Genomic DNA, 20,004 nt, shown 5'->3' with positions numbered 1-20,004 from the left:
TTAACAGATTAACATGATTTTATGCATTAGTAAATGTTGAAATTAGCCTAACCTCACGAAGAATAATTGCCATGTAACTACTGTTTATTGTTAGGCGATGTTATCTAATAAATGAAAACAAAGTGTTTTTAATACTGCAGTTTTCATCTGTGATAGACACTCGTCTTAATATATGTAATCTTATCTAAATTTATTATAACAGCTGAGGTTTGTTATTTACTGAAAATTCATTTATTTTTGCTGGTGTCAATGATCTAATGTCGCATCTGGTCAGACTTAGCCCACTGCTTTACTTAAGTATATTATATTTTCTTTTTACAGCTGCAGATTGAGGAAGATCATGAAAGACCCCAGCGAACTCCAAAACAGACAGTACAGATGTTTTTCAGCAGAAGCAGAAATATGACAAACTTTTGGGTGAAGCTTGTTTACATTTTTTTTATTCCTGTAATTTATTTAGATGTTATTTAATTACTAAAATGTTTACAATCCTTGAAATACTTTTTTAACCTGTGGAAAAAATGTTAACAAAATTTTAAGTATAAAGAATGGCAGTTTTTTTTTTTTTTGTACATTTTTTTTTTTTGTTCAACTTTATTAATAAAAAATTGTGTGTTGCTCAACTAATATGTTATTGTGTTTTGCATTGGTACCGAAATTGGTACCGAGAACCGTGGATTTTCAATGGTATTGGTACCGAATACTGAAATTTTGGTACCGTGACAACACTACTAGGAAGAAAACACTTGAGCTGCACACAAAATAAATACGTGACCAGTATAGTCCGATTAACAAGAAAAGTATTTTTTTGTCATTAACCACTCAGAAAAACACACAAATTGAAGCGTTATTGTTTAAATCTTCCACTGAATGAACAGTTTCTGAGCAAATCTGACTTAATTTTAGTAATGCCATATTTATTTTTAATACTACATAATTTACAGGAAATGAGCCAGTTTATTCATGATTCACTCATACTTACAAATTCAGGTGTTCTTGTTTTGAATCGACCTGATTAATCTTCAAACGAATTAACTCTGAACAGTTTCTCTGAATAAACATGACTCACTATAAGAACTGCTAATAGTATTCATTTCAGTGATAACTGCTTTGAAAGGAAGTGAGTGTAGATACACACTTTTTCACGAATTACTCAGAAAGACTCGTACATTCGTGTGTTACAAGTTTGAATCAGCTTGACGAATCTTCCGCTAAATGGGCATTTCGTAATAACATGACCTGTGTTATCATTACTTATAGTGATATCAGTCTCTAAATAAAACTAGGGTAGTTGCAATTAAATAAAAATTGCAACATTGGTGTTTTTTAAATAAATTACAGTTGAGGTCAAAAGTTTGCATACACATTGCAGAATATGCTAACTTAACTATTTTACCAAAATAAGAGAGATTATACAAAATGCATGTTACTTTTTATTTAGTACTGACCTAAATAAGATATTTCACATAAAATAAGTTTACATATAGTCCACAGGAGAAAAATAATATTTGAAAAATGGCCCCGTTCAAAAGTTTACATCCCCTTGATTCTTAATAGTTTTTTTTTGTTTAGTGATAGTAATTAATGAGTCCTTTGTTTATCCTGAACAGTTAAACTATCCGCTGTTCTTCAGAAAAATCCTTCAGGTCCCAAAAATTCTTTGGTTTTTCAGCATTTTTGTTTATCTGAACCCTTTCCAGCAATGACTGTGTGATTTTGAGATCCATCCTTTCACACTGAGGACAACTGAGGGACTGCAACTATTACAGAAGATTCAAACACTCACTGATGCTTCAGAAGGAAACATGATGCATTAAGAGCCGGGGGTGAAAACTTTAAATTTGAAGATCAGGGAAAATTTAAACTTATTTTGTCTTCTGGGGAACATGCAAGTATCTTCTGTAGTTTCTGAAGGGCAGTACTAAATGAAAAAAATATATATGATTTTTAGGCAAAATAAGAAATGTATACATCCATATTATTCCATGCAAAAGTTTAATGCATCGTTTTTCCTTTTGAAGCATCAGTAAGTGTTGAACCTTCTGTAATAGTTGCATATGAGTAAAAAGATGGATCTCAAAATCATACAGTTATTGTTGGAAAGGGTTTAAATACACAAAAAATGCTGAAAAACCAAAGAATTTGTGTGACCTGAAGGATTTTTCTGAAGAAAAGTGGGCAGTTTAAACTGTTCAAGACAAACAAGGGACTCATGAACGACTAACACTAAACAAAAGAGTGGAACAAAATCCACAGCTGTGGATCATTCAGGTAGGAACACAGTATTAAGAACCAAGTGTATGTAAACTTTTGAATTATGTAATTTTTATAGATTCAACTTGAGAAATATCTTATTCAGGTCATTACTAAATAAAAAAGAACATGCATTTTGTATGATCCCTCTCATTGGGTAAAATAAATACCATTTTGCAGATTCTGCAAGGTGTATATAAACTTGGCTTCAACTGTATATCAAGAAAATTAGACTGTTTTTCATAAATCACTTAGAAGATTTAAACAATATATACATATGTATAATCATAACTCATTTTAAAAATGCTGTTATCATGACGTATCAGTCGTTAAATATACACAGTTGCAGGGAAGATTGGTTTAATAACAAATGATACAAGAAAATTAGGCTGTTTTTTTCCATGTCACTCAAAGACTCAGGAATTATTGTGTATAAATAAATATTACACTGAACAAACACATTTAAACAAATATAATTCACTTGAGCTGCATGTTGATAGTACTTTCACTTCAATACCACAGTGAAATGTTACTGTCACTGTCTGTCTCAAAATAAAGAAAATGTAGTTACATTTACAGCAAAGATTTTTTAAGGTGTTTAAGGCGTTATTGTGCGTAATATTGTATGGGAATATTTATTTTTTTATCTAGTCGTATTATTTCATCCGAATTGGTGTGAACAGGTCTTTGGAATCACAGAAGTATCATTTAATCAAAATAAATGTGCTCCAACATTATGGAATGAAGCAGTGGAATACGAGTCAATCCAGTGCAACTCACCGTGCTCCATGATGCAGCTGGTAGGTTTGGGTCCCTCTGCCTCGAGCAGGTGAAAGGCAAATTCTGGCTTCAGCCCATTGGGCAGCACTGCTCCCGTACTCACAGCAGGATGACCTTCGGCTTCTTCAGTGCAGCTTTCATCAGGAGATCCCGCTCGGGCGCTGCAGCTTTCTTCATTGAGGGGTTCATGAACTCTTGTGACCTCCGGTGAAGGTTCCATCTGCTCAGCCTGTTGCTGTTCACTGGACTGCTCTCCGTTACCACCTGGCTGAACTTCCTTTAGCTGTTCTGGACTTGGTTCAGCTTCTGGGTTTAGTGTCTCATCCTGGGATTGTCCTGAAACTGATGGCTCTGTTTGGATGGGATTTGATTCCTGTTTCTGCTCAGTGTGAGAAGGGAACGTCTGGTCATTCTCGCTTACATTTTGTGTCTCTTGTGGCACTTCTGTCTTTGTATTTACAGTCAACAGCTGCTCTAAGTGAGTCTGATCGACAGAATCCTTCTGGATTTCAAATGGCGTAGCAGGTTCCTGTGTGCTTTCTGACAGTGACACTTGAGACTCCTTTACGTTCTCCTGCTTATCCGCAAGTGACGTGTTGAGCTCTTCAACAGGCGCTGGTGTTTTTCCTGCATGTGATGTGAAAGTGCTGAGCTCAGGTGCTGTTGATTTCTGCTCAGGCAGTTCTGAAGATGCTTCTAAAGGTGCTTTTATATCAGTTTGTTTGGGTGTTGCAGATGTTTGGCTCTTTGCTGCCCTATCACCGAAGACTTTCGTAAATGCAGTATGTTGCTGCTCCGGAGGGCTTTCTACACGTGTTACCATAAAGATTTTGTGTCCTCTGCCGGGACTAGACACCGAAAAGCAGCGGCCAGGAGATGGTGGGGCTCCGGTGACAGTGCTGGCTTCGGTCACTGTGATTCCCGTTGGAGCTTCTGTTGGAGGAGGCGTTGAGGGCACAGGCTTAGAGGTGTTTATTGCAGGAATCGGTATGGGAGATGCGGTCTTCGCAGAAGTGCTCGACTCCTCTGCTACTTCCTCATCCTCGGTGTCCGAGTCTGAGTCATCTTGTAGTGTCGGTTTTTGATCATTGACCTCTTTGGTCTCAGATACATTGCCTTTATCAGTTACGTCTGCCTGAATGGGGGTGTTTTCTTCCACGCTTTTTTCAGCAGATGCATCTTCTTCCTCATGCGTTTGGTCCTCCGTGGCAATTTCGGCCATTGAAGCCGACTGCCGCATCTTCTGTTCTGTCTCTTCCTTCTCTTTGGCCAGGATGAAGTTCCTCTTGCAGCCATTCTGAATGTCTGCCAGCAGGGCGCGCTGTGTCTCAATGAAACTTTTCACCTGTGAGAGAAAAATAGATGCAGTGCAGTTATGCAATGAAAAGGTCAGTGACACAGATGCATTTTCTGAACACTGTGGTATTTAATTAGCATAGTTCATGAAAAAAAAAATACACGTTTCTATATGTACGGCAATCAAAATGATTGACCTGCAAGACATTTTGCTGCAGAGAAAAAAAAAAAAAAGTGAAAACAATTCAACAAAGGCATCAGTACACAATTAGAGAATGTTTATTATTACACATTTGAGTAATTCTGAGAATTTAAGTTGGTGAATAATACAAAAAATTATCAAATTGGCTTTAAACATTCATGTTCAAAATTATTCAACCCCCAAAAGTCAAATTTGGTGCAGAATCTTTTATTCTTTAAAACCACCAATAAACACTGCTCGGATAGGTCCAATAGGTAAATTAGAGTTTATATTTCAAAACTTTACTTTCTGACATTTTCGCAATTCCGAGATTATATCTCGCAATTCTGATGAGAATGAGTTTACATCTCACACTTACAGATTTTTCCTCCCCAGAACTGATAAACTCGCTATTATTGAATTAAATTGAGTTATATAGTCTGAAAAAGGAGATAGAAACTTGCATTTGTAAGAAAAAAAAGTGAGGATATAAAAAAAGTGAACTAAGTAACATAATTAGTTACTTTTTTAGGGAGTAACTCAATATTGTAATGCATTACTTTTAAAAGTAATTTTCCCCAACACTGTATAGGGCTAATATAATGCCCCCTATGAACTGCATATGTGAATATTATCTAAATCTATTGTTTAAATAATATTTATGCTTTAAAGGTAGAGTAATCATAGCAGGTTTCATAAATTAATCTGTCCGTTTAAATGTCTATGTTTAGCTTTAAATGGCATCTTTGATGACAGTATCCTGTAGAATTGATTAGCATTTTGATTCCGACATCTTGACAATTTGTTTTTCTTATTCCATGGATTTTACCCATTTCCCTCCACTTGTTACCAGTGATTTTCTGCCACCACAATTTACGCAGCTGCAAGTGACATAACTGTGACGTCTACTCCAAATTGGTCTATTAAGCTAAATCCTTCTCCGTTCCCATTTAACAAACACTCACCGTCTCTTTCTTGGGCTCTCGGTCCAGGTCAAGTCGGAGCAGAGATGTGTTGACTTTAAAGGCGAGGGAAAGAGCCATGAGACCTCCAGTCTTGATTTCATTCTCTCGCATGTCCAACCGTAGGAGCCTCGGACTATCCGCAATGAATTCTGCGATAGCGACCGCTCCTATCATATAAACAAACACATCAATTAAGCTCAGCTCCAAAATTCAACATCATCTCCATTTGAAGAAAAATGTACTGTTTACATGTACAGTAACATCATGTTTCACTTCAGATCTTACCTTCACAGGAGAGTTTGGTTGAGGCCAGACCCAGTCTGAGGATGGACCGGTTTGCTATGAGACCGTCTTTGAGTTTGTGCACTCCTTCGTTCCCAACCGCGTTATGCCCAAGGTTCAGTGTTTCCAAGCTTTGAGTGAATGGCTACAGCAACAGAGAGGAAAAGAGATCAGTACAAGTGGAAAGTAATAAGAAAAAACTGAAAGTGGATTAACTGTGCAGTGTGAACACCTTTTGCAGAAGGATTAATAGTCTTTTGCTGTGAGACACACTTAGACACTGCTGTAAAACCACATAGCCTATTGTGAAGATCAGCACAGACTGCAGTGCATTATACACAAGGCTGTGCAAATGTGTGTGTGCGTGCGTGTGTGTTTTGTCTTTAATTAACAAAAAGTAGGCAGGATACACGTAAACACGAGCGCTGCAAGGTCAGCAGCTGGCAGACACGCACAGCAATCTTTCAATCTCCATAATGACCATCTGACTGAATGGGAACATGCTCTCGTCTTCATCTCATTCTCATGTGTTTGGGGTGGATGTGCTGTATTATGGGTAGGGTTGCATCGATCCGATACTCTGGATCGGTGTCGACGCCGATCCAAGCTTTTTGAATGGATCGGATATCTGTGATGCGTGACCGATCCAAATTCGATACCGTTACCAGAGTTTGATTAAATAAATAGCAAGAAATACTACTGTAAAAACTATACTAATTTATACAAGAACACAATTATTTTAAAACATTGCCTTAAAAATAAAATACATTTAAAATACATTGCGCTGCTTACACAACCACATGTGACGTGAGTGTGAGAGGCGAGTTCAGAGGGAACTTTTAAAAGCAAAGTCTACCTCAGCGCGATAAACATGTCCCTGATTTGGAAATATTTTACTCTTGATACAGCAGCTAGTAGCACTGCAAATTGTAATATTTGCAAAGTCAAAGTTTCAAGAGGTGGAAGTAGTGTTTCGAATTACAACACCACAAATTTAATCAAGCATCTTCAAAACCATCACGCTAAAGAACACAAGGACTTTGCGATTGTTTAATACAGCAGTTAAATAAATAAGAAGTTATTATTAAATGACTTGCATTGTCTGGCTATAACACTATTGCCTGATTTTGCTCTATTTCGTCGTCAAAAGTAATCTGAAACAAGTCACAACTGAGCCGCAGCGCATCTCCACTCAAACACAGCGGTGTTTCGTTTATGAATGAACTTGCGTTTTTAAACGAATCTAGTGAAATGATTCAATTTCCCATTCAAACAGAGAGTCACTTGCTTTATTCCTGAATGAACCATCCGTTCAAACGAATCAAATGAATGAAATGATTCAGTAATTAAATCAGTGTCTTGCCGCCATCTGCTGGCAGATCTGTTCAGTTATTTATATCTGTAATATTTCTGTTGTCAAAATGTTATTTTAAAACATTAATCTTAATATGAATTTATGAATTTGATTGCACTCATGCATGTATCAGAATTTTTGGTATCGGATCGGATCGGTTTAGAAAAAAAGGTATCGTTGCATCCCTAATTATGGGTCATTTTACAAAGAGGAATAATGGGCTTTTGTTTGTCGTCTTTTGAAAGAAGTCTCTTAAGCTCATAAAGGCTGCATTTATTTGAATATAAAATACATTAAATTGTGATATTGTAAAAATATTATGTAAGGAATAATTTACGACAGGCCATTGAATTCTTAGAAAACAATGCATTCTATTTTCGTAGAATTAAACGGACCGAAGTCAATTATTCCGCTTATACTACTGTTACCACACCTCAAGACATTGATCAGATGATATATTTCAAGACATTCGTCCCGTTTTTGTCCTTAAAACACCTGTGAGTAGGATTAATTTCTTACGCAGCTCATCCAATGCCTCCGTTGCTAATTCCAAAACGTCATTTTAGACCTAGTAACGACACTTGAGTCGTTGATAGCAAACTAATGCAGTTAATAATGATGTTCAGACAGCCCGACAGACAGGCAGACAGACAGAAAGAGAGAGGGAGAGAGAGATTAAGTGCATGAATTACCTCTCTCAAGTCTGTGTGTCTCTCAAAGGTGACTGGCAGCATTGTCTCTACTAATAGTTAAACTTTAAGTTCATTTTCTTCAAGACCACGCCGTTGTTACCGCGCATGTAAAAACTGTTGTGTCTTTTTTAAGTTGTTAATTGCCAGAGCAGCGCTAACAACATTAGTGTGTATGCTAACACGTGTCCAAACTGTATGTGTGTGTGTCCGTAAGGGAGAGAGAGTGGGAGAAATGAGTTTGTGCTTTCCGTACATAAAACGTAATATTGTGGCAAAACCAGAGGTCGCGTTAACCGAAAATTTTCCGTCATTGACGGAATTTTTTAATCAGTGACGAAAAAATCTGAAGGTTGTCCGTCACTTTGACGGAATACACCACACAGGGTGATCTATTGTAATTTGTAACTGTTGTTCCCACCCCTGTCCAGTTGGTGGCAAATGCGCTCCAGTGTTGCAGCAGAGCACATTATCCAGAACAAAAAAATAAACTCTTACGAATCCTTTGGTATGCATTTGATTACACACACAGGCCAGTACCCAGTTAAGGCTACAGCGATCTATCATGCCACATTAAACAGCGCCAAAACGGTATTTATTACTTGAATTTTCTAATGAAACGGACAGAATTTGAAATCTGAGACTTTTTCATATTGAAAGTAACAAATGAGGCACACTATGTAGCCTACTCTTCACAAACAGCATATACAGAAAGATCGATTAAGATTTAAGAAATATTAGTCTATAAAAATTAGAATCTACTCAAATCGAGAAATCGATTTTTTTTACCCAGTCCTAGCATGTTTTGTTGTTTTTGTCACTGCTGAGTGTGGTATTGAACACGAAAAGTAATGCAGTTTCTGTTCATCTGTTCTCTTCATAAATAAATGCAAAAACCTATACAGTATGCTTGCATTGTAGGTTCATTATTTGAAAATTTGAACAAAAATAAAAGCAATTAAATGTATTATTATAATATGAAAATTAAAATGACGGGTAATAATAGAGTATGAGGGAATTTTTACCAGCCTGTCCGTCAAAATGACAGACAATGAAAAAGTCTAACGCAACCTCTGGGCAAAACATGGAAATAATCTGTCGTTTTTATCCTGTTATTTACTGTATTTATTAGTTTGGCCAGTGCCGTTGTGGGTTTTGGTTATTTTGCTGTTTTGGGATCTGTCTGAAATTGTGTGGCAAAGTGATATAGACATGTACTGTGGTCAAGTGCTGCTTGGAACTACGTTCGCCGTGCGTTTCTCTGAAAATAATGCACACCATTAGAACGTTTGTCAGCCAATCAGGTTCAAGCATTCAATGGCCCAGTAGCATAATATAATTTAATATAATTTTTTAGAAATCATTCTAATAATGTAACCCTAGACCACAAATTCAGTCTTAAGCAGCATGGGTATGTAGCAATAGCCAAAAATACACTGTATGGGTCAAAATTATTGATGTTTCTTTTATGCTAAAAATCATTAGGATATTAAGCAAAGATCATATTCCATGAAGATACTTCGTAAATATCCTTCCGTAAATACATCAAAAGTAATTTTTTGATTAGTAATATGTATGGCTAAGAACTTAATTTGGACAACTTTAAAGGCGATCTTCTCAATATTTAGATTTTTTTGCATCCTCAGATTCCAGATATTCAAATAGTTGTATCTCGACCAAATATTGACCAATCCTAACAAACCATACATCCATAGAAAGCATATTTATTCAGCTTGTGATATATACATATTAGGGGTGGGCATAGATTAATTTTTTTAATCTAGATTAATCTAGATTAAATCTTGGAATTAATCTAGATTAAAATGGCTAATTTGAATTCTGCTGAAGGCATTCAGAATATGTGTGCTACCCAAATAATGACTAAACATGTTACCCCGTACTTTTATTTTGACAGGTTGCCGTGAAGTTTCTGTGTATACAGTATGACATGATGCGAGTTTTCTCAAATGAAACGGTATAAGTGACACTCACAGCAGTTTTGGAGATTGAGTTTATCTGTTCATGTGAGATGCAAATGCCAAAAATTACCGGGAGCGTCACGTGTGTTTCAGTATGCGTGTAGTAAAAGCGCGTCTCCACCATTCATAGTATGAATTTCATACATACAGCTAGGCAAACGGAACATACCGGATTCATATTAAAACGGTCTTTTTGCATTTCAGTTTTCACAGACACTAGTCCATATCGCGATTTGAATTAAGTGACAGACCATATTTGATTTATGAATCCAAAAAACGACGAATTTACGTGGCATTTCGCTATAGTAGATTCGGTTTTTATGAATGGAGGACGACGCGATCCCGTCTGTGTTTTGGCGGAGGAGACATAAACGCGCGACCATATTCTATAGTCTTTGGTATACATCCGCGTTAAACTATCAAGGTGAAAGTCATCATAGCTTGCGTAGTTTAGACCCAGCTCCCAACCCAATTTTGAGAATAGATTAACGGCGATATTTTTTTTATCGCCCGATAGAAGTCTCACGTTAACGCAGCACGTTAACGCCGATAACGGCCCACCACTAATAAATATATATAAATTGATATATCAGTTTCAGAAAATGACAGGTATTGTGGTCCAGGGTCACATATGATGATTTGTTGCTCAAGAAACATTTCTGATTATTATCATTTAGCAATTTTGAAAACAGTTGTGCAGGGTTATGTTTTAATGGAAACAGTGGTACACTATCATTTAAAAAGTTAAAAAGTTCCACAACAGTTATTTTTATAAGAAACTAATACTTATATTCTGTTTTAGTTTGAGTTTAAAGGAGAACTCCGGTGTGATATTGACCTAAAGTGTATTGAATCATGATACCGAGTGTGAACGTACCTTGCATATTTCATCTCGGTTTGTGTCCAGCAGTCCGAAATCTGGGGTCAGTTATCCGATGCTCACAACAGGCTGTCTATGAGAGTGAATAGGGCATCGGAAAAGCCATGTAAATAAATCACTGTTTTACGCCATTTACGAGGCACAAAGTAGCTCCACACTTCATCGGTAGACTTCCAAGGGCCCTGACATTTAAAACGAGACATTGAGAACTCAGAAAAAGCACCGGTAGTTTATTTACAAGAAGATTTATACAGACATCTTCCACCAGGAACAGACCGGTCGCCGCCATCTTAAATGTAGTCACGATAAGTCGAGTGTCGAGCACCAAGGAATTTACCAGGTTATCAACGCATCAGGCATAGATATATATACATAGATACCGCATTGGACCGCTCCAAGCACGTAGATGCGTCCGCCATATTGGAACGGTCCACTTGACGTCATTCACCATACTGTAGGTTCGCAGACCAACGGCTGTGCAGGACTGTGGCATTTCGAATATTCAGTGATTGCTATGAGATCTATGGGTGAATGACGTCAAGTAGACCGCAGTGAAATGGCGGATGGCTTACGTATAACGGCCCATAGAAACAGTCGCTAATGAGGCATCTACGTATATATATCTATGGTATCAGGTTGTAGTTTCCTTCGTGCTCGACACTCGACTTATCGTGACTACATTTAAGATGGCGGCGACCGGTCTGTTCCTGGTGGAAGATGTCTGTATAAATCTTCTTGTAAATAAACTACCGGTGCTTTTTCTGAGTTCTCAATGTCTCGTTTTAAATGTCAGGGCCCTAGGAAGTCTACCGATGAAGTGTGGAGCTACTTTGTGCCTCGTAAATGGCGTAAAACAGTGATTTATTTACATGGCTTTTCCGATGCCCTATTCACTCTCATAGACAGCCTGTTGTGAGCATCGGATAACTGACCCCAGATTTCGGACAGCTGGACACAAACCGAGATGAAATATGCAAGGTACGTTCACACTCGGTATCATGATTCAATACACTTTAGGTCAATATCACACCGGACTTCTCCTTTTAACACCTATTCAAGTGTGAATTATCACAATAAAAAGATTTAATGTCAAAATAATGCTTAATATGGACCAAACATTACATTTTCTTCTGTCCTGTTGGGATGCTGATATTGTAGGTACATCTAACTTGCAGCATCATTTAAATTAGGGATGAGACAATAAATCAAGAAATGATTCTGCATCGATTCTGAGATTTTCCGAACACATCACAATTCTATCTCAAATCGATTCTGAGCTTAGTTTTGAAAAGCAGATGGCACTGCTTGATTTAGAAACTGCCGTGCTCTACTTGTTTCCAAATGCTTACACCCACTTGAACAAAAAAACAATCATTCATACAATTCGAAAAGGTTGAAGCAAATTACAAGGGTGCTTACAGTGGGCTGTGTTTACGTTAAAAGCAATTCTGAGCAGAGGTGAAATTACATTGACACAGCTGAACGCACAAGTGCTCTTAGTGTGTGGATAAAAACTAGATTAAAGCGCCATCTGCTCTTAAAATCTAAGCTCAGAATCGATTCCAAAAAGAAATGCGATGCATTGGGAAGATCGATCCATGAATCGATTTATCGTCCCATCCCTAATTTACAACAGTACAAATACAACAGTAAAAACACTGCTATTGCAGGAAAACCGTTACTAAACTAGAGCTGAAATGATTAGTCAACAAAAAAAATTGTCAACAAATATTTTCTGTTAAAAGTTGTTTGTAAATGGACAATTTAGAAAAAAAAAAAATGAATAGGTGGATAATAATCCAAATAATCATCTGATTAGCCTTTTGCGAAAAATAATTGTTAGATAAAGCCCTGTTATGAATTAGTAAATTAATTGTCATCAATTAAGTGATTAATACAACAATATAACATTACTACTATTTTTCCTTACTAAATCATCAAAATTTAGGCAATTGTACTTATGTAGTACACAATTCTATTTCTATAATGTTTTATTTTAAAGTTCCCTTGTAACATGTTGCATGCATTATTTAACTAACCCTAAAACATCCTAACCATATTGTTAATTAATATTACCTAATACTTGAAGGAGAAGTTCACTTCCAGAACAAAAATGTACAGATACTGTATTCACCCCATTCTCATCCAAGATGTTCATGTCTTTCTTTCTTTAGTCGTAAAGAAATTGTTTTTTGAGGATAACATTTCAGGATTTCTCTCCATATAGTGGACTTCAATGGTGCCCACGAGTTTGAACTTCCAAACTGCAGTTTAAATGCAGCTTCAAAGGGCTCTAAATGATCCCAGCCAAGGAAGAAAGGGTCTTATCTAGTAAAACCAGTTATTTTCTAATTTTCTAACAATTCATGTACTTTTTAACCTCAAATGCTCGTCTTGTCTAGCTCTGCCTGTACTCTGTATATTCTGGTTCAAGGCAGTTAGGGTATGTCGAAAAACTCCCATCTCATTTTCTCCTCCGACTTCAAAATCGCCCTACATCGCTGCAGAAATACGACCCAGTGTTTACAAAAATGAACGTGCAAAGATCAGACACCCTTTACAGATATAGGTAAAACAGCAACGTGGGACGATTTTGAAGTTGGAGGAAAAAATGAGATGGGAGTTTGACGACATACCCTAACTGTCTTGAACCGGAATACACAGTGTTCACGCAGAGCTAGACAAGACGAGCATTTGAGGTTAAAAAGTATATAAATTTTCAATTTTGTTTTTTTGTTTTTAGAAACTAACCAATCGTTTTACTACATAAGACCCTTCTTCCTCATCTGGGATCGTTTAGAGCTCTTTAAAGCTGCATTTAAACTGCATTTTGGAAGTTCAATCTCGGGGGAACCATAGAAGTCCACTATATGTTGAGAAATCCTGAAATGTTTTCCTCAAAAAACAATTTCTTTACGACTAAAGAAAGAAAGACATGAACATCTTGGATGACAAGGGGGTGACTAAATTATCTGTAATTTTTTTGTTCTGGAAGTGAACTGCTTTAATCGTATAATTACACTAACAAAAACCCTTTCAAATGAAGCTTAACCCCTTTTTCTTTCAGGGTTTACACACCTGTTATTAACAAATTAGTGTTGAATAGTTGATGTGAATAGTTTTGGGACAAAATCCGTTGGCCATTCACTTTTCCTTGTTGAATTGCTCTTGGTTTTAATAAGCCCTAAAGGTGTGGATTTGTTCATGGAAACGTTTGTGACGTCGTTGTGAGTGTGTGTTTACCAAAGCGGCGGCCAGGTATCCCATGCCATTGTGTGTGAGCTGGTTGTTCCAGAGCACAAGAGTGACCAAACCCTTCCTCTGTTCCTTCAGACCCTCACATATATATGCCAACCCTGAGGAAATGAGCAAATACAAATGGTTGAACGACAAATTCAAACACAATTAAAGTAGCAGACCAATAAAGCAAGACATGGCAACAGGGAGGGAGGAAGATATCAGACCTGAGTCCAGTATGTGATTGTTTCTCAGGTCTAGAATCTGGATGTTGTAGTTGAACTTCAGCAGATTCCCCAACTGAGCTGAATCCTGCAGACCGTTTAACTTGTTTTCAGCCAAATACAGCTCTCTGAGGTTCATGTTCATCTTCAGTGCTGTGGCTGAATACACATATGACACAAGTTGAGTTAATTGCTTCATTCATATTTTATTTTGGGAAAATGTTTAACATGAAGTCCACTCTGTAAATGATACATACATTTGTATGGTCTCTAAATGATCAAAATTGATAAACCTGTTGCTGTTCTTTTATTGATAGTTTTTACTTTATCAAGAAGGCCTTTTAGTATAATCGTACAAATGTCCACCTTGAGGTGGTTCACATGCCTTTTTGCTGGGGATTTTTAACTAAATTTTTAAAGTAAATATAAGAATAACTACAGAAACATTTTAAGATGAACACTTTCTAGACTAAGGTAGCTTAACTTTACTTGATTATCAATTGATTTTTAGAAAAATCACGTATGAACGAGTCTCAAATATGATCATCTCCAATGAGGAATTTATTTGATCTCTCAATCATTATTGTTTTGCTTTGTATTATGTGTTGATCATACAACTAATCATTAAAATATCATCTTACTAAGACATTATTGGGAGATATACTAATAAGTGACAACCGGTTTATATAATTTTATGTAAGTAGTTTGTTACACTGTTATAAAGATCTCATTGATTTACATTAACAGGATCAAAATTGTAACTTTTTTGCCATATAAATAATCAGCGTCTGCACAAAATTGCATATATTTGCATCTCTGAATAAAATGTAGAATAAAATTTACTATTTTAACCTCCATACTCTAATCAGACAAGCTAGATGCATCAAATGTGGTATTTAACAAAGAATTACACTAAATTTATGTTTTTTTTTCTAAAAAATAAAAAATAAAAAGTTGATTCAGTTCAGTGTTCATTTTGAATTATTAGCAAAAATATAAACAATATAGGTTGCTCTTACATTTATAGTATAAAAAACACAGCAAAAAGACACAAGAAGCACAATCTGAAGGTCGTAGGTTGTACAGTTATACTAAAATCTATAAACTATCAATCTGACAACATAAGGCACGTGTTTCAGCAAAGTTCTGATCATGTTGATAATTTAAAGCCCTTCAAAATCTGTGCATCAAATATGTGACCCTGGACCACAAAACCAGTCATACAAATTTAATTAATAAGCTTTCTATTGAAGTATAGTTTATTAGGATAGGACAATATTTGGCTGAGATACAACTATTTGAAAATCGGCAATCTGAGAGTGCAAAAAAATCAAATTATTGAGAAAATCACCTTTAAAGTTGTCCAAATTAAGTTCTTAGCAATGCATATACTAATCAAAAATGAAGTTTTGATATACTTACAAACTTACAAAATATTTTCATGGAACGTGATCTTAATATCCTAATGATTTTTGGCATAAAAGAAAAATTCATAATTTTAACCCATACAATGTATTGTTGGATTTGCTACATAAGGCTGGCTTTGGAGTCCAGGGTCACATATGATACAGTAGGTTTTATGGGGTTAATATCCACCGTGTTTCTGATCACTGTTTTTTCCATTCATTACCCAGCAACATAAGCGGTCGTCCTGAGATGCCGGCGTTCTCCAAGTGCAGGACGGTCAGACTGCCGCTGATCCGCAGAGCTCTGGCTACGAATGGAGCAGAATGATCCAGCAGTGGGGTGTTACGGGCATCCAGGTACTGCAGAGAGCTCGTCTGGATGAACACAGACACATGAAGGGTTAAAATGAAGAGTTCAACACTACATAAATGTGTGAAATGACTGTAACTAAAGCCTAACCTTCCTCATCATGTGAGCGGCGGCCTGCCAGCCGCGTGTGCCGATGTGCTTGTTGCTGGAGATGTTGAGATGAGTGGCGGATTCATAGTACTCTATCATATCGAACAAAGATGATGCTCCCTGAGAGACAGAAAGAGGCACACTCTTTATTCTGTACAGCATTTCAGAATACAGAGTGAATTAATAGCAGTCTGGTTTGTGTTTATTCGGGATAAGGAGATTACGAAAGAGATGCAAACACAAACACATCTGACAACCTGAGTTACTATGACAACAACCTGCTGCACCTGTTCAGAAACTGATAAGGAAAACACACACACACACACACATATATATGTGACCCTGGACTACAAAACCAACATAATGGTCAATTTTTGAAACTGAGATTGATACAGCTGAATAAATAAGCTTTCTATTGTTGTTTTGTTTGTTAGGATATGACAATATTTTGCTAAGATACAGCTATTTGAAAATCTGAGAGTGCAAAAAAATCTAAATAGAGAGAAAATCAACACAAGTTCTTAGCAATGCATATTACTAATCAAAAATAAAGTTTTTATATATTTAACAAAGGGAAAATACAAAACATCTTCATAGAACATGATCTTTATTTAATATCCTAATCATTTTGACCAATACAGTGTGTTTTTGGCTATTGCTACAAATATACAGTGGCATGCAAAAGTTTTTGAACCCCTTGCAGAATCTGTGAAAATGTGAATAATTTTAACAAAATAAGAGAGATCGTACAAAATGCATGTTACTTTTTATTTAGTACCGTCCTGAGTAAGATATTTTATACAAAATGAAAAATGTTTACATATAGTTCAAAAGACAACCCGTGGTTCTTAATACTGTGTGTGGTTACCTCGATGACTTATGACTGTTTTTTTGTTTTGTTTTGTGATGGTTGTTCATGAGCCCCTTGTTTGTTCTGAACAGTTAAACTTTTTTTCAGAAAAATCCACCAGGTCATGCAGCTTCTTCAGTTTTCCAGCATCTTTTGCATATTTGAACCCTATCCAGCAGTGACTGTATGATTTTGAGATCCATCTTTTCACACTGAAGCCGTGCGCACCCCATGCGATTTTTTAAAAGTCTTTTAGGATTGTACTTGTCAGACTGTACGAACATACTGATCATGTCACACTGTGGGATCTCGGTTGTTATTAATGTCAGACTGTATGACAGTCAAGCAAACTTGTCCGTAGTTTTACATTATCAACCTATAAACGTTCAGTAACTGTGAGCTGCATTACACGCTGGGCTGAAATGTTGGTTATTATGAAAAGTATATAAACGGCTGCAATACCGGCGTATTTAAGATGAAACATGAAAACAGCAGCGCAACTGGTGTTTATCATAGCAAACGCAACATATCAGATGAGTTCCATGAGCGGAGGATGGGAGCGCCGGAGATTATGTGGATAGAAGAAATCTCTAGCATTAATTCTGATAATGAAAAATTAAGACAGTTTGGCGCTCATCAAAGGAGATGTCACACTGCAGGACTGTGCGCCAAATCTTCTAAAATTGCCAGAATTTCATCAGAGGTCAAATCTGATTGCAAAAGCCATTAATCGGCTGTCAGTGAACATGTCAAACTAACGATCAACGACTACAGATTTTAGCCTAGGATCAGTGGTGTAGTCTACGTGATACGCAGGTATACGCCGTATACCCACTAGAAAAGGTCAAGGATTTGCGTATACCCACTTTAAAAAGCATGAGGATACGTAACAACATGGTATTGTGACATAATTTTCACACTTTCATTCATAAATTAACCAGGTCTGTCTAGCGAGGTGTATTGTTTGACTTGATGTGGCGATTCTCGGCACGAGTTTGAAATCAAGTTACGCAAACCAGTAAATGAGATATGAATTATGAAACTAAAACAGACTCAAATTACACTCTTTCAGTGTTTTCACAAGCCTGTCCTTGAAGCTACTGCCGCTTCGTGTGATACTGCACAGGGCTGGCAACTCGCGCAATTGACACTTTTCACACGCTTTCACGCCACACATCCATTTTCTCACGCAGTCAAAAGCACCCTCAGTTAAAACTGTAATAAGATACTGCCTAAACAAATTTGGTAAAGGCTCCGTATTTGTGGTTGTACTCTTGAAATCGCCAAAAGACAACGTGTTTTCGTAGCGTTGAGCAATGTAGCCAATCACAGACATATCTGTTGATCTAGAACGCCTGTGATTGGCCATTACGTTCTGAATTCACTCACCTCTAAAAGCCAGATTTTTTTTGCCTTGCCAGTCCTCTCACTGTAAATAAGCGGTTCATTGATTACAAAGGGACTTTTGCGATTAATTTAAGTGAGTCGTTTTTAGTGATTATCATATTTGTTTTTTTTAACATAATTTTATGATACAAAAAACACAGTATGACATTTTATATATATATATATAATTTCACAATGCTGAAGTCAGGCCATTCGGCTTTTGCTTCAAATAAAATCAAATTTAAATAAATAAAAAAACTGCTCATGCTACATGTGTGTAGCATCTTGTTTGTATCATGATTAAAATGCAGTGTTTAGTTCTAATTTTCAATTTATTATTATTATTACTTTATAATTAAAAATGTTTCATTAGTAGAAGCAGCAACTGCAAAAACAGTTTCATGGCCAGGAAAAAATATATATATTTATGGCTGGTAAATTTCCTCAAATCACCACAAAAATTTGTTTGTATCATGATTAAAGTGGCAGATATGGCTACGTTTTAAGCCCTACTGAAGTTAAGAAGTTAAGAGAAAAGTGTAATTTCCCTACTGTAGAATAAGGTAAAATAAGATATGAGAAATACTCATTTTCATTTATTTTACACAATTGTTTTCCAGTACTATTGTCGTAAGAATAATAATATAATATTATTATCATTATATTCTAATTTGTTTGCTTACTAAATATACCAGTATGAGAGTAATTTAGACTGAGACACCATATCACAACTAAAAATGGGATTGAGTCCCTTTTAAACCTCAAGATCAAGTCGATTCAGTAGCTTTTTTCTTTGTTTAGTTTGCACACTGAAACTGTATTGATCTTAATTGTGAATTCTCAAAGTGCACTAAATAGATGAATTTAACTGTAAAATGTACAAAATTTTCTTACGGGGGACCATGCCCCCGGACCCCCCTAGGGCAACTCTGTTGTGGGAACTCTTACTCCAACTTAAAAGTTGGCAGCTCTGCAGATGCAAGAAAAATAATAATAGTTCCAACTTGCACCCCTAAATGTGCGTTTAAAATTGACAGCTCAAAAAACTTGCAAAAAATAAATCAACATGTTGATAACACATAAGTAGTGTTTCAGAATGCTCTCAATTACATATAGATGCATCCTGTATGCATTAATTGTGATGGCGTTTCGGGTGTTGCTCTGGGATGGGTCAAATATGAGGCTGGGAGGGAAAAATCACAGTATACTCACTACAAACAACTAGACTACACCACTGCCTAGGATTATAGGAATCTTTTAGGATTTTCAAAATTTGTCTCAAACGGCCAAATTGTGGCCAAAATCGCAGTGCGTGTCTGGCTTGAGGACAATTGAGGGACTCAAACACAACTGTTAAGAAAGGTTCAAACATTCACTGATGCTCCAGAAGGAAAAAGGATGCATTAAGAGCCAGGAGGGTGAAAACTTTTGAACAGGATGATGTTGTCTAACTTTTTTCTTATGTTGTTAAAAATACATATATATTTTTACCTTTAATGCTGGCCGTTGGAAGCAACTTTCTTGTTTCTCTGAAGACAAAATAAGTACAATTTACCTTGATCTTCAAATTCAAAATTTTTCACCTCCGGCCCTTAATGCATTGTTTCTCCTTCTGAAGCATCAGTGACTGTTTGAATAGCTGTGTTTGAATCCCTCAATTGTCCTCAGTGTGTAAAAATGGATCTCAAAATCATAGTCACTGCTTGAAAAGGGTAAATAAATGCATAAATGCTGGAAAACTGAAACATTTGCAGAACCTTAAGGATTTTTCTGAAGAACAGT

General features: G+C 36.4%; 1 protein-coding gene across 2 annotated transcripts in view; it reads right to left on the bottom strand.

The window, feature by feature from the left end:
- ppp1r37 (protein phosphatase 1, regulatory subunit 37) overlaps positions 1–20,004 on the bottom strand; it is a 76,736-nt gene that overhangs the window by 6,135 nt on the left and 50,597 nt on the right. For both annotated transcript variants that reach the window (XM_073850469.1, XM_073850470.1), the window contains 7 exons: positions 15,987–16,106; positions 15,751–15,901; positions 14,124–14,279; positions 13,903–14,015; positions 5,761–5,902; positions 5,476–5,642; positions 3,034–4,378 (listed from right to left, as the gene is read on the bottom strand). In XM_073850469.1, coding sequence (XP_073706570.1) covers positions 3,034–4,378; positions 5,476–5,642; positions 5,761–5,902; positions 13,903–14,015; positions 14,124–14,279; positions 15,751–15,901; positions 15,987–16,106 — 2,194 coding nt within the window. The remainder of the gene's footprint in view (positions 1–3,033; positions 4,379–5,475; positions 5,643–5,760; positions 5,903–13,902; positions 14,016–14,123; positions 14,280–15,750; positions 15,902–15,986; positions 16,107–20,004) is intronic.

Source organism: Garra rufa, chromosome 11 (assembly GCF_049309525.1).
Source record: "Garra rufa chromosome 11, GarRuf1.0, whole genome shotgun sequence".
Taxonomy (NCBI): domain Eukaryota; kingdom Metazoa; phylum Chordata; class Actinopteri; order Cypriniformes; family Cyprinidae; genus Garra; species Garra rufa.
Note: the sequence above shows the minus strand (reverse complement) of the source record. Positions and strands in the feature narration are given on the sequence as shown.